Genomic DNA, 16,344 nt, shown 5'->3' on the forward strand with positions numbered 1-16,344 from the left:
AGCACACTGCAAATCTAATCAGTGTAATAAACGCTATTAATCTTCCTTTTCACTTATTTTCTCCCAGCACATCATTTAGGCTTTCTCTGGGCCTCTGTGGCAAACACCATTCCAACTATGTTCTGGGCAATGTATTATCTTCTGCAGCACCCAGAAGCTATGTCAGCGGTGCGTGACGAAATTGACCGTTTGCTACAGTCAACAGGTCAAAAGAAAGGGCCTGGATTTTCCATCCACCTCACCAGAGAACAATTGGACAGCCTGATCTGCCTAGGTAATTTATTTTTATCTGTTATGTAGAAAAGAAGGTATCTCTCTGCAAACTCAGTTTATCACTCATAGCTGTTTACCAAGAGGTAGAGGACACAGCTGCCTAATTGACATAATAACACCCATTTACATCAATTATAAATTATGTAGTTTATAGCCGTAGATACTCTCATTGCATGTAAACATTAAGGCCTAGGTAATTAACTATGCAAGGTATGCAAAAGGCTAAACCAAAGCTTTGCAATTACTTGAAAAAAAGTTTATGCCTATTAAGTCATTTGATTCTGAGCATCTGTTGGCGTGCTAATGCTTTCCAAACATTGCTGCACTATCTTGTCAAGAAAAGTATTTGGGGATTGAAAAAGAAATTATTTCAGAAAGGCACCTTGTGTGCAAAATGTATTTATTCTTCCTTAAATAGTGTCTATATTTTCAGGCACAGGTTAGGGTGTTTTGTATAGCTTGGAGTGTATGATTCTCAAAAATGTAGAAAAAATTTTTTCCAGTTTTCCATTGAAGGGTCATGATTTAAACACACTCAAAAAAAAAAAAAAGAAAGGAAGGAAGAAATAGAAAGAAAAGAAGGAGGGAGGGAGGGAAAGAAGAGAGAAGGGAAGAAAAAGTAACAACTACAAACTAGCGTGAAATCTCGATATTTCGCAAAATATTCATTGACTCATGAGATAAGCATGGTCACTATTTCAAATATGTTTGAGGTTGGTAGCAACTAAGGTTTTTCTATTTCTAGGCAGACCTGTACCTCAGTGATATGAGCTTTTGATCCCAGCAGATTGCATTCCCCTTTACTGGTTTTGAGAAGGCTCTCCACTACCACTACCTGAGTAAACTTACACTCTCAAAGCTAAATTCCATATCAATGAGTTATTCTCTATTTCTTCTGTATTGACATTTCATCCCATGATATTCTTTAGGATACAGTATTCCAAGTCCCTTTTTACAAATGCAAGAATAAGTGTTTATGTATTTCTGCTGTTTTACTCCTTTGACAATGTAAGCAAGTATTTTAGCCTATGTTGGCCTCAATTTTTTATCTTTTAAATATGTTCCAGGTTCTTTGATGGGAACTTCTGGGAGCAAAGGCCCTCCCTGTCTTGGTCAATATTTACCACCAGTGGGCATTGACAGGAATGGCCCAAGTGTTCTAGAGATTGTTCCCACTGGTCAGGCTAAGACCCATTGGAGGAAGCATGCCTTGTACTGGCAATCAATTAGGACAAATATGTCACCTTGTAGTTTGCTATCTTTTGCATACATGATCAAAGGCATTTTATATTTGCTTTGAGAAAGCAAACAATCCCAACATTATTAAAATATAATCTATTATTTTCTTTGTAGAATTATTGTACAAATACAGAAAATTTGTGTAAAATTCTGAGTAGTTGCCTCAGCTTAGATACACAGTATTTTCCGGGTTGAAGATTTGCAGTTTCTTTAGAGATCTGGGTTGCATTTCCCACATATTCAAGTAATTTCCATTGCATTGTACAAAAAAAGTGATGCAGACTGGGAAGTAATTCAAGTAACTTTCAAGGAATATGTGTTTGTATTCTGTACGCAGTTATTACTTTAAAAATTTAGTTGAAAATCATCAATTCTCTTTTTACTCTCAAATCCTTCCTATTGAAAGAAAAGATCATTTTTAAATTGCAGCATTAAAGCACAAGTGTTTAAATTTATTTGACCAGAGGAAATGGCAAATTCCAGCACTATAATTTGAGTCCATTTAAGCCCATAGCTAGAGCTAGAGACTTTCATCCTTGGATCCCTCATAAATGTATAGCTCTCCTATCATTAACAAATGCATAACAACAAAAATCCCAAGTGAGTTTTGATCCACCTGCCTAAAGGCATTACCTTCAGCAGCTGAGAAGGTTCATTAAGGTTCATCACAACCTCGGTTACCAGCAGAGGCCAGTGTCGTTCATTACGAGAATTTACAATGATGGAGCTAATTGTGATCTACAAAACCGTGTTTATTTTTTTTCTTTCACACGATAGGTTTTGTGCAGATTATTTTTTTATGAATCAGTTACACAACAGATAGCTTCTGCAGATAGTCATAGGTCAATAGTGAGTGTGTATATCAAAAGAGCATGAACCGGAGGTGCAAAGACAAGACTTACACAACTAAACATTCAGTGTACTACATGGTATAAGTATACGTGCTTGTCCTTCTCATCTTCTTAAGGAAAGAGTACAGTGTATTTTAAATACAATGTTTTTATAAAAGATATCTTGAATTTTTATCACTATGAGAAAAAAGATTACAATGATAAATGAATCCTGTATTTTTTACCAGGAAGGAGAATTTTGGTACAGCAATGGAAAAGGAGATTCTTCTTTTTACAGAGATTTTGCATGTCAGCACACTTTGATTATAAAGCAGGGGCGAGAAGGAACATTAGACTGCCACATTCTGTTTAAGTACTTCAAAGCAATCATCTGTTGTAAGAGGTTATGATAGATTTGTGCTTTTTCCCTGCGCTCTTGAAAATCTCTTTAAAACCATTCTACTCTATTCTTTTAGATAAAGAAAACAACTTTTTATACATATTTATGTATCTTATTAAAGATTCTGCTTATCATGACCTCACTAAAATGTTTTATCTATTAATGTTTTGTAAAGATCTCTGCTATTAAATTTAAATGAAAATTTTAAATAACTTAATAGATACAATGAGGTTCAGGTAACTGTTAATTGGGGCCTAAATCTCAATAAGAAACCTTACTGATAGAATGGAAGTTTGAGAAACTGTGAGAGAAAAGCATTTTTTCAGTTTTTCCAGAAAGAAAAAGCTGGGGTGGAAGTAGGATTTAGAACTGCAGGTTTCAGATACGGGGAAAAGAAATGGATAAAAGATGATTCAGAAAGATGAAGATAAGAAAAATGTTAATGCAAGGAGAGAAAGCTCTCAAAATTGGATTAACAGCAAATAATGTCAATGAATACTTCATATAGTTCACCTGAATGATGTATGTAATAACAATGTAGTAGCATGGAGTGGAGGCTCAGTAAATGTTATGTATTGTTATCACCAAAATGATATTTAACCTCTATGACATCCCTATGAAATTTATATTGTTTTCTTCATTTTCAATTATAATATTTATGAACATCATACTCAATCTGCCTTACCCCGCAGGAGTGCTCTTCCTACTCATCACCTGTGAAAAGACCAAACACACTCTAGTAAGAACATAAGGCAAAGTGGAGTAGACTCCTGAATGGATCAGGTGAATTGCAGGCACCTAATTTTGTTCAATTACATATCCTGACATTGAGAAAAGTTACACATAGGTCCCACTGAGGGACGTTGAAATAAAAGGAGGTGCCCTAAAACTAGAGCTGGGCAAAATCTGTAATACTTTTTTAAAAACAGCATATTGTCAATTATAATAACTCTAGAAGTATGAACTTGCAGTAATTCCCCATAAAAATTATATTAAAGATTTTGAAGCCCATTGTTGGTGAGTAGTTGGGGGGAACCCAGAAAGGAATGATCAGTTGGAAAAAATAAAGGTCCTTTAATAGCAAATAATTATTATTAGACATAGTGTCCATGTTAAATATATTGATGATTTCAATATTTCAAAGCAATTTTATCAATCTATTATTTCATGTGATCTTTACCAAAATACTCTGGAGGACTGTGGCAGCTATTATTTTGCCATTAATTTTACAGATGAGAAGAGTCTCAGGGTGCTAAATAACTTGCCTAAGATCATAGGGATGATAAAGGACAGAGGCAGGACTTTCACTCGGTATTTCTCACCAAACCCATGTTTTCCCCCTGAGACCTGTCTGATACTAGAGCCCCTGGGATCTTTTTTCATTGTCCCAACTGAGAGGGGAGAGGAATTCTTTATATCTCTATTCTACAAAGACAGCCGTGATATGCATGTGAACAAGACCAGGAAATGGGGGTCAGATGATTATACAATTGACTGAATTTTTAACTTCAGGATAAGATCTTATGAATGATAATATTAATAATTATTATTTGACCTGGTGTCAGGCACTATATGTTAAGTGCTTTGCATATATTATTTAATTCTCTGCTATTATTATTTTTATTTAATTATTGTGTAACAAGGTTCAGAAAGCTTAGTTACCCAACTCAAATCATGCAGCTAGATAGTGGCAGAGCCAGAAATTGATGCCAGGTCTAACTTCAATGCTTACCCATCACCACTGCCACTTCAGATAAAAATGCTCTAGAAATGGACCAGGGACCTTGACCACTATTTTTCACAAGATATGTATCACTAATTCTCAAATGCAGTTAATTTTGAGGGTTAGGGTAGGGCTAGAGAGTCACATTACAATCTTGTATTATTTTTAAATAAAAATAAAATTTTTATTTTAGAATAGTTTAAGATTTACAGAAAAATTACAAAAATGATAGAATTTTCCCCACAGTTTCCCTTATTAACATCTTACATTAGTGTGGCATATTTGTCACGCTTGTAGCTATTATTTTGAAAAAGCTCATTCAATATGATAAAACAATTGTGTGTTTGAAAACTTAAAAGTTTACATAATTCAGACAATAGTGAAGCTTAACAACCTTCTCTCTTCTGATGTGGATATACAGGAGGTATAACTACATGTTAGGAATTTTTTTTCTTTTCAAAATATTACAAGGGTACAAATGTTTCGGTTACATGGATTACTTTTGTACTGCTTGAGTTAAAGTTATAAGTAGGAATTTCTAACTGGAGGGGAGTGTAGACATCGTCCACAAAGAGGTACATCGAAACTCAGGAATGGAAGTGGTGAGATTTTTATTAATATATGCAATGTAAGGAAACATAGGTTAAAAAGTAAAAAATACTGATTTCAATGTTCAAATTTTCAGCTTAGCACAAAGCTAAGGGGGTTAGATGATATAATGAATGATGGAAAGAGACTCTGAAAGGATTGAAAGGGAACTTTAATGAAAATGAAAATTATTGTATTTTGATTTAAAAATCAGCTGTGTAAGAAGTGGATGAGAAGTGTGTGACTCAGCAGAAAAGGATTGATTGCTCATTGGAATCATCTGGGGAACTTTAAAAACTACTCATACCTGGCCCCACCCTTAGAGATTCGGATTGGCCCAGGATGCAGGCGGATGGCTGCAAAAACTCCCCAGGTGATCCTAATGTGTGGCCAAGATTTGAAACCTCTAATTGAAAGGTTTGAGTTAATGCAGTGGCTCTGACTCCATTGGGCTAGTATGGAGCAATTAGGTTTTTAAACAACCCCGGGTGACTCTAATGGGCAGCTAGGGGTGCTGATAACCTCTGGGATATTAGAAAGTTTAAAACAAGTTAGTGGTGATATTATGTCAAAAATCTGTTGCACATCTGTCCCAGGAAACCGTAATAGAAGTATGGTATCTAGAGCACAAGAAATGATCATTCTTCTCTACTTTTCCAACTAAAATAAGTATACACCCAGTTCTGCCACATTTTAAGAGACACATTGACTAGTTGAATTCACCCAGCATGGCAACAGACTGAACATTGTGTCATCTCTGACACACAGTCAGAAAATGGCATGATAATTGCCTTTACATATTATTAAAGAACTGTTATGTAGAAGAGGCATTGGGTTTTTTTTTTTTGCCTGTGTGGTTTATAAAGGGTAGAAATTAAAAGGAGGAAAATTATCAATATGAGAGATAGGTTTTTACTAAAATGTGCTTTCTAAATGCCATCATTGGAGTTACCCAATCAGAAATTTTGTAATACCAAGTTGCTAAGAAAGTAGATTTTAAGTTTTGTCACCACAAATAACAATAAATGTGGGAGGTAATAAATATGCTAATTAGGTTGATTTAGCCATTCCACAATGTATGTATATTTCCAGATATCAGGTTGTATACCATCAATATATATAATTTTTATTTATCAATTTAGAAAGTCAATAAATAAAAGAAATTGTGCAATATCTTAAATAGGATCTTGGGAACATTCCCAAGAAATCTATATGTACCATTTACATTTACCTTCCAACTTTGAACCGCCTAGATTGCCATGCCCACGAAGGCCAAATCCATATGCTCCCTTCACTTTTCCCACCAGTAGCAATGCCCCAGCACTCCCAGCAGAGTAGAACCTTAATAACGTTTACCAAATACATAAATGTTGAATTTACATGCCTAATTTTAGCAATGAACCCAAGGCTGTGTCTGCAATGCAGAGTGAAGGTAGGCATTGGTATCAATTCAGGTTTATTTTTAACTTTACTTAAAATATACATTGTTGAGGCCAAGATTAGTGATGTTGCCTTAAATTAAATGATTATCACAATGTCTTATTTACCTTCTCACCTGTCTTGAAGACAGTTGTATAGAAATAGAAACACACACACACCGCACACCCCACTCCATTCCATCATGCCTGCTGGAGCACACCACCTCTGTAGCCATCCCTTCTCCACCTTCTCTTTGTGCCTGCCCAAGTGTTCAGGCCCAGTGACTGTGGCAGGGCCTGGCTGTTCATTGCACTCCATCCATTGCTGCTATCCACTGATCACCATGGCTAATCAGATGGCATGCCAGCCTGCACCAATCATTAAGATGACCCAAATTAACAGCCTGGCCATGTCACAGTACATTCATTCCACAGACACAGACATGGCCTAAGTGTGAGGCAGAAACTCGGATGTGCTTATTTGTTTTTGCATTGTAACATGCATTATTGATTGCCATGAGCTGCTTTAGTGCTTTAAATCTGCAAATGAGAATCGTCTGTCAATTATTATAGCTAGAATTGAGATCTGAGGGCAAAAGAGAAAATGTATATGCTTTTTTCTTTTCACCAGCATTTCCTTTCATTTGTCATTTTCTTTCACAGTTGTGTTACAAAGCATCTTAGCTCAAGACATTCCCCAGCTTTTTGCTTGGAAGGGATACTTAATCAGGATAGTTTTTACACCCTGAAAAGAGAAGCAAGTCTTCCCCAGCCAAGTGAAGAAGGTAGTGCAGACACTGAATTGTGAGCTCATTGTGGGAATTTTGTAACCTGATTTCCTAGCATACACCAGTCAGTAAAGCTCAGTTCTTAATAAATCACAGGCAGCCTTATCTTAATCACAGTTAGAATTGTTGGCACCTTGCAGTGCCTGGTGTAAATTTTATCCCCCAAATATTTGCATTCTTGATAGCCATTTTTTGACAATACATTCTAATAATCAGAAGGTCCTATTACCTACTAAACATTAGTATAAATGAAGAATCCATTATGCACGATAAGTTTTATAAAACATTTACAGATAGAGATCATCTTTAATTAAAATTAACTTCCGTATGAAAGCCAAGTGCACTAATGATTCACAATGACCTTTTATTACCTGCAGTCCCCTGTTTTGGCTGGATGATTGACAGCTTGCTGTTTGGCTACCATGTTGAATTTCAGCTGACAAGACTTTTCATTTTAACTCAATTTGCCCGCCTATCACAAGCTGGTGGCAGGCCAGACCCAAGTCACCCAGCTTTGCCTCAGCAGCTTGCTCTAGTTCTCATTAGTACGCATTTATTCAGTGGAAATTGGAAGACAAATGCTTGAAGGCATGTGAACTAAGTATAGCAAATTAGGTTTAAAGACTGAATATTTATAAGTATATGGAAAGTTTTTTTTTTTTAATTCTAGAGCGAATTGAGAACTGAGTGCTAGCTTTGGTATAAAAGCAATGAAGATAGAAGGGGGAAGATTCTAAGAATAACAATACTATAAGCTTTTTCTTTCCATTTTGGAAATATGTAAAATCTCTCTGACAACACCTTATCAAATAAAAACCTGGCTTCTCTTTCATGGAGTGCCTGCACAATGAAGTTTAGCACCTCGTGTGTGAGAAGGGGGAAAAAATGAGGGTCATGTTCATTTGTTGCTTGGTTATCCCTTGGTATGTTTTAAATTGCCTTGTTTGTTCGGCACTAGCACAGAAACAGATGTTGCTCCACCGTACAGGATAATTTACTGTACCTCCTGGTGCAGCATGGAAGTCCTCCCAGGGCCCAGCTGGTCTGTCAGTGGCACTGGCTGGTGTCTGCTCAACTATGACAACTACAAGTGGAGGCTGCAATTTTTTTATTGTGCAGTTGTCATTCTTTTCAACGTATAGCTCTGCCTGCATTCGTACTGGGGCTGGTGGAAAAGCTGCTGGCTTTTGTGTCTGTACGTCTTACTGCAGAGCCACGTAAGCTCGGCTCTCCATTGTTGATAATAACCGCAACTCATTACTTCTGTCGTCTAATGATTATCGGCGTGATCGCTCGGAGCAAGAGCCAACCTCATCTTGCACACATAACTGGTACTGGAAGGTAAAACAGATTTGTCACTTACGATCTGACCGCTGAGCCACACTTTGTGCTCCATTATTGTGATTAACTTCTGCATAAGATATGCTTGCCCAATTGTCATTTGTGATACTGTGGTGGGTGCAAGCTGCCACGCTTCCCGAGAGCACATCAGCCAATCCTATGTGACCATGTTATTCGGACTATTAAATGCCTGCCCTGCTTCAGCAGCCACCCCACAATTATTTTGCTTTTGTATTTCTTCTTCCCACACTCCTACCGGACTTGTTGGGTGAACAGCACTGCTACATATGTCAGCTACCATTTCACACCTCAAGCTAAGATGATGCCACGCTATTGTTGATCCAGCAGAGCCAGCAGCAGTACATGGGAAGCCGACCCTTGCTTTTCACCATAGAAATGTTGGTCTTTGGTGTCTGGCCAGCTGAAATGCGTCATGTCAGGTGCCTTGTGGCTATCTGCAGTAGAGTCCATGTTCCAAAACCAAAGTTCTTTTCTGGCCTCATCACCAACAAGCCGATTTGACTCTGCCTGATTATAATAACGAAGGCAGTCCAAGAGAATATGCACAGCCTCACTGTACGTCACATTGAATCACCACACTGGCCACACAAAGCTGACCGCAGCCTCATTTCTTTAGACAAATGCATGCTTAAGGAAAAACCTCCTGGGAGAAGGCACCCAAAGCTAGTTGGTATCCCTGTGCAAGCTGCGCATAGATTTAAATTTTACTGAAATAGCATTTATTTTTATTTTTTGGCTGATGCAAGCCGTCACTGATGGGCCTGCCTTTAATAAACTAATAATTGGGTACTCTGTGTTTCAAAGCTTTACTGAACACTGAGAAACTGGGCTGTGTGTGTGTGTGTGTGATTTCTAAATTGCAAGTCATAAACACAAGCATTTGTTATCATGTAAAAGGGGAAAAACTCCATTTGGAGCTCTTTTTCACATTGCTGATTAGAAAGAATCAAGCTTTATATTCTAGGACCCATTCACGCTGGTGGAAACATAGTCAGTTTTGATTATGAAGAGAGAGATGCAGACGTAGACAGGAGCTGCACGCTGATATGCATGCTATCAGAATGATTTATGCAAATTATGCATATTATTCCCAAAGGAATTCCTCCTCAAACTGCCAGGATAAATTGCCGGAAATTAGCCATAAAATCTGTCGTGCTAGGAGCAAAAGGTGAAGGCCATTGGGAAAGCAAGGACATTCGGCTTCTGGAATCTTCCAGGATATGATGGTGGCTGTTATTCTACCTGGATGCTGAGGAAAATATGGTTTTCCTCTGAATCCTAGACAAGTATTTTCCTTTTGAAATTTTTCCAGCAAATGCTGACTCACATTTTATTTACAGCTAGCATAAAAGAAATTAAGTGTTAAGCTGTCTCAGAAAGCGCTACTACAATTACTTCACTATTAACTGCCTAAGTGGTTATTAAATGACTAAGACTGGCTTTAAAGGCATCAGAGTTCTAAAGGTTGGTAAAATAACCCACCAGCAGTGAACTTTAGCTGGGACGTGGTTTTAATGTCAAATATGTATACCCATAACACAGCATTTCTGTCTTGCAGACATTCTTTCCTACAAAATCTTAAAGGCTTTCTGCCCAACTACAGCACTGCTGCCTCCTGCCTGTCAGATGCCCCTGGCTGCGCTGGGGCCAGACCACTGTCCCTGCTCACACTCCATCCACAGCCAGCCCTTGGCTCCCTCTTGGGGCTCCGTGGATGTGATGAAGAAACAGTTTCCTTTGCAATCAAGGCCATTAGTAATGAGCTTTAATGGCAAATTGAGAGCACTTTTCAGAAGCAGTCATATTTTAATAAGCTGTTGTTTGTTTGTTTCCTTCAGAAAGCACCATTCTCGAGGCTTTGAGACTGTGCTCGTTTTCCAGCACCATTCGTTTCGTGCAGGAGGATTTGACTCTCGATTCAGAGCTCAAGGACAGCTGTGTACGAAAGGGAGACTTGGTAGCCATCTTTCCTCCAGTCTTGCATGTTGACCCTGAAGTCTTTGAAGCTCCAGAGGTAAATGACCATCAAGCCTGTCCGTGCTGCCACTTAGATTCTGCAAGCCCATTCCCCTTCCTCCTCTCTGTCTCTTCCTCTCACCGTTTTGTTCCAGAAGGGATTTGGGACAGCTTGATGACTTCTGTTTTTCATTCTAGTGGGAAAGTTTTCCTCTTTACTGAAGTGTTTTCTAAAGATCTATCTTTGAAAGGTTTCATGATCTATAAATGGAAATACGGTGATGAGACTAAATGCTAGTTGCTTCAAATGAAATGAATGGTGAGCCTTGGCCACCGTTACCTTTCGACTGAAATTAAGTTTTGCTTGCAGAGAATTACTGAAAACCGTGGAGGGCTAGCTATTGGCAGGTGACTTAGAGAATAAATAAAGACAACTATTTTGCTAAGTGTTTCCAAAGTGGGGTTGACTATTCCAAAGTCAAATACCACCATTGTTGTAGTTAAGCCCATATACTTTTTCACCTCTTACAAAAGGCATGTGCCCCTTCTTGATCAATTAGTATGGCATTATGAACTTGAGATTGTAAAGCTGCTGCTCACGGGTGAAGCTCTGAGGGTAATTGTGTCATCTCCTTGTATTTTTTTCTGAAGCTGGAGTTAATGAATATCAAAGACTGGAAATTAATCCACCCTGGTTCATCCCTTAATACCACTTCAGAGATTCACCACCTGCATGCAAATTGAATGCAGTCATATTCTGCCTGTGCTTCTCATGAAGCAATGTTGCTGCAGCAGTTTTTGTGTATAAAATGCTTTTTTTCAAAGGCAAATTTCTGTGCTCTTTTTAAGCAGTTCATAGCTGGCCCACTTCTAAACCCAGTTTCTAAGTTAGATGTTTTGCTGCTAGGCTGGAATACCATATTGTTGAATTTTGGAAATTAATAAGAAGGCAGACTTCAAATACAATAAGAAAATTGACATGAATTTCATCAACAAAGGCAAATGACTTATGTGGAGGGGAAATGTACATATGGATTCTATGGGTCTCAGAGGAAGAGGCATTATATGAATGATGATAACAAATGGGTTGTAGAGTATTAGCAAGTGAAAGAATATTCCATAGTCAATAAGCTTAATTAATCTCCGAATTTGTAAATATCAACAAAAAACATTCCACACATAAGTAGATGTTCAATAAATAGGACAAAGGAATAGCTAACATCTGAAAAATACTTCTAAATTTTAAAATAGCTTTATTTCTGCCTAGGAATTTTCATTTATTTAAGTTCTGTTTACTACTTTCATTATATGACTATTCCACTAGTCCTAAAGTTTACCATTCATGGCATGATAGTAAAATCAACATTAAAGTTACCAACAAATACTCAGCAAATATTTACCAGGTCACCACTATCTTTCATGGCACTGTTCTTAGGGAGCCTCCTGTTTCCCAACCCATACCCCCATGATAAAAAAAAGACCTTGATTTAGACTTTTAGGAATTTAAAATCAAAGGTAAAAATTGAAAGTATGCTCATTTATATTTTTTTCTGTGGAAAACTAAACAGCAATGCTCAAACTTTACATAATAAATTGACCAATCTTAATAGTAATCAGAAGGGTTTGCCTCATACTGAATCAGTGGCAGAACAGAATTGCAATGTTGTGAATACTGATTTAGCATCATTAGGGTAGCTCTAAGTTGAGTTGATGAACACTATTATTTACTACATTTAACATTAGCCAATTATGTCTGACTAATGTTAAAATTAACTGACTAATTTATTGCCACGGCACTGTTTTCTTGAAATTAGTCATGGAATGCTCATAGTTCCTGATACAAAAAAATGATATAGTTCAGAACCACTTTTGTAGGATTTGGGAAGGTCTTATCGTTCTTTCTATAAACATTTACTGAGCACCTACCACTGTTAGGCATACAGATTTATTCCTTTGGTTCTTAACAACTTAAGATGGCAGTAGGTAGATGCTATAGATGCTCAGACAACAGATGTCCATCCCAAACCATCATGCACTGACAGTAAAGAAGAAAGTTCAAAAAAATTCTGTTATCAGTCATTTTTCACTGAGAGCACAGCCCAAGAGCTCATGAGAGACTCATATTTGTCACTCCCTGCCTTTTGTATCCTACAGACTTTGCATGGGAAGACCAGATCTTAGGTGTAGAAAATAGACAATAGCTGTTAGGCCAAAAAATATGGGGAAGACTGACTGAAGATATAGAGATAGCTATTCTTTTAAGACATAGAGACAAGAGCCTTAGCAGAATATAGATAGCTCCCAATTCAACGAGGCATGGTTTCAGAATTTCTGAGCTCTGAGATTCTAGAATATTGCATTCCAAAGATAGGCCATGCTCTTCCTTCACACTTGAGAGCTTTTTGCACATACATCTCGCTGTGCCTGGAATGTCGCTCCTTACCTGTACACCAAGCATGCTCCAAAGTACTCCACAAGAATTCCCTTAATCACGTCTTCTTTGATGATGTTCCTGATTCCCACCTCATCCCTCAGAGACTTTGCCATTGTTCACTCTGTGGCCTGTGTGTACCTTTGTTAAGCTACATACCACACGGTATTTTGCAATTATTTGTTTGCCTGTCTGTGCAAGCGTATGCTGTCAGCTCCCGAAGGGGAGAGACCACGTCTTCTCCGTCACTGTAGTCTCAGTCAGTGCCCAGCACACAGGAGTGTGTCCATATCGGTGAAATAAATAAGGGGACGCTTGGATGGATGAATGTACTGCAAGTGAAAACATGTTCCAGTTAAAATTTTAAATCAGGACAGATACTGCACATTGAAGTATAGACTAGGCCTAGACAGATCAAATATACAAGTGGCTGGCTTGTGTATATTGATTCTCCTTCCTCTCTCTCTATAGGTATAAATGCTATCCAACAAAGTCTAATCTATTAATTAGCTAGGAGTGAACAGCTTTTAAAATTTTTCTAAGGGCTTCCCCAAATTTGCACCTATGATTAGCCTGGATTCATGCAGCTAATTCTCAAATAATCAGTAGTAAATAGTGATGATTTCATTCTGCAAAAATGCAGAACTGCAGCTACAGAGTAGACCAGATCTGTTGGGTGCTTTTCCTAGGTCAAGAGGCCATAAGGAATAAAGAGAGACCTGATGACACTGTTGGGCTTAGAGGGAAGAAACGTCAAACATTTAAGATGGCAACATGTTACTATAACCATGCAGCTTCCTAAAATAAATAAACATGGTGAAATAACAATGTAATTCCAGAACCTTGGACTATCCCCCAAAAAGCTCTGAAGTTGAAAGGTCCTGTTTAACCTTATGCAATTCCACATTAGGTTACTTATTATGTATCATAATAAGATGATAGATAACTTTGAAAGCCCTTGGAAAAATCCTACTTCACTATACAAATTGTGGTATCAATATTATTTTGATTATTGCTACTCTTCTCAGAATATACTAGTCATGATAGATGAGGAAATACTCTCAATAATTTTTCGTCTTTATCTCAAACTGAAATAGAGATTGTGCCACTAGGAAACTTCAAGGAAACAAACATATGAGCATTTCCTATCCAAAAGGCACTTTGATCGGCATAATGGGTGATGCAGAAATTAAAAAGGCCCCCGCCCTTACAAGCTTGCAGTACAAGGACTCGGCCTTATCTCATGGCTACTTCCTCATGGGCAGATGCTTCATACTGAGCGTGTTCCTGCCCTATCAGTAAATGGGCACTTCATCCTTACCATATTGGAAGCAGCAGTGTGCTGGTAAACCAGAGCTCCCTCCAAAAAACCCTGATTTGTAGTGTTTGCCAATTTTCAATGGTGTAAGTACTCCCACCTTGGCCATTTTCATGTTAGTAACATGAAGACCCTAAACACAGAGTTGGGGAGAGATGTACCCACTCTCACAAACTGGTACAAGCTGGCTGAGGACAACACTGATTTAAACCCAAGTCATGGAGATAAGAGGGGACTTCTGTACTGTGTCACCTTGCCCCCAGGACAGCTGTGAACCAGGGGCAACAGTGCAGCCCCTTCACCATCCTTTCAAAACATCAACAGTTTTTATTTATTACTAGGAAGTCATGTCTTTTGTCTCATTAGGATTCTCATCCCCAAAATTATGAATTGAGCGGATATAAGCTATGATCCTATAGTGTGTCACCTACCTCAGCAAGACCATGTTTTATGCCTTTGTAACTTCAATGCTTCCCATACAGGAAGTGCTAAAAAAAAAATCTGTTGAACTGAACTAAACATAGTATTTGGAGAACACAAATTACAGTGTTATGCAATCTTCCTTTGTCATGTATACCAAAAATTCTTCTCTATTCAGAAAATTGTATCCTCAATCCAATCTTGATTTACAGTGCTTCAATATTATACCATTTTTCCACTGTTTGTAAACACTAAATATGCATCTACTCATCATTCTCTACATGTTTACTGATTCAATATCTATGTTTTCTTCAAAATCTTGATGACTGCTTTGAAAGTGTACTTTATTCTCATGTATTTATTAATTCAACAAACATATATGGAACCTCTACTAAGAAATAGCATTGTGTTGGAGGCTTTAAAAATACAGACATAAGTAAGACAGTGTGACAGCTCCAATCCCTTGAGATTTCGTGGCTCTGCCATCTCCTGTGGGTTAGCTCTGTCTTCAGCCTGGTGGCTGGATGGCTGCAGCCTTTCCAGACGTCATGGTCACACATGACTAGGTCCAGAGGAAGAAGGGTACTGAACCATTTCATTTTGTATACTTGCGTCACAAGAAGGACACTTTTAGATGCCCCCACAGACTTTTAGCACTGACCAGATTGGTTCACACATCCTATCCCAAACCAGAGGCTAGACCGATGTGGTTACCAGGACTGGTGCCTAGACAGAGCTTATGCAGAAGAACGGGATTGGGAAATCAATTGCAACAGTCATTAGAGGAACAGTGGGGAGTTTCAGTGTCTTACACCTTCACTTATAATTTCTCTATTCTCATCCATTTCATTGTCCCCTTTTAATTATGAAGCAATGAGTTTATTATGGTCACTCCAAAAAATTTAAGTCATCATGGTGAATCCCAAAGTCTATGTTGTTCCAAATGAATAGATACATCTTGAACTTCCTGACCTTTTGTTCTGTGTCACTGTGACCCCAACCTCTCAGTAATGGGATTATTATACCCCTTCTCTTTTTGGCTAAAGCCACATATCCCCAGCGGCTGCCACAGGCCCTTCCTACCATTGGTTCCTACTCGGGTTCTCCATCCCTGGCAATAGAACAAACTGAAAATAAATTTTAACTCAAAAATATATTTATGCCCATATGCTGTTTGAGCTTGATGGGGGTCTCAGAGCTAAAGACAGTGGGCATTTCCCTTTTAGTTACATAAAATAAATAACTAAATAGGAATTTCTAAGATGTTTATTATGAAGAAGTTGGAATAGAAGATGATGGAAACTAGAGGATGGCCTTACTGATTGAGTGGAAGCCTGAGGGAATTGGAGGTAAACCCTAACTGCAGGTCACTGTGGGGAGCAGCCCTGCATCATGTGTTTACTCTCAGAGGGCAGCACCTTCATTTTCACAAAGAAGAATCTGAAAGCCAAGGCACTAAAAAGTCATAACCCAAACTAAGTTTCCCTTTTGCATTTTCTGGCCACAGGGGCTACTATGAAACCTTTCTAACAAATCATTTCATAGCAAAGTCCATTTAAACCCATCTGGCCTACTCGGGGAGCTCTTGAGCAGAGTGC

At 38.1% G+C, this 16,344-nt stretch overlaps 1 protein-coding gene across 1 annotated transcript in view; it reads left to right on the forward strand.

Moving 5' to 3' along the window:
* LOC123645197 (cytochrome P450 7B1) overlaps positions 1 to 16,344 on the forward strand; it is a 184,547-nt gene that overhangs the window by 166,166 nt on the left and 2,037 nt on the right. Inside the window, exons 4-5 of the mRNA XM_045561831.1 lie at positions 68 to 274; positions 10,460 to 10,635. Coding sequence (XP_045417787.1) covers positions 68 to 274; positions 10,460 to 10,635 — 383 coding nt within the window. The remainder of the gene's footprint in view (positions 1 to 67; positions 275 to 10,459; positions 10,636 to 16,344) is intronic.

Source organism: Lemur catta, chromosome 9, assembly GCF_020740605.2.
Source record: "Lemur catta isolate mLemCat1 chromosome 9, mLemCat1.pri, whole genome shotgun sequence".
Taxonomy (NCBI): Eukaryota; Metazoa; Chordata; class Mammalia; order Primates; family Lemuridae; genus Lemur; species Lemur catta.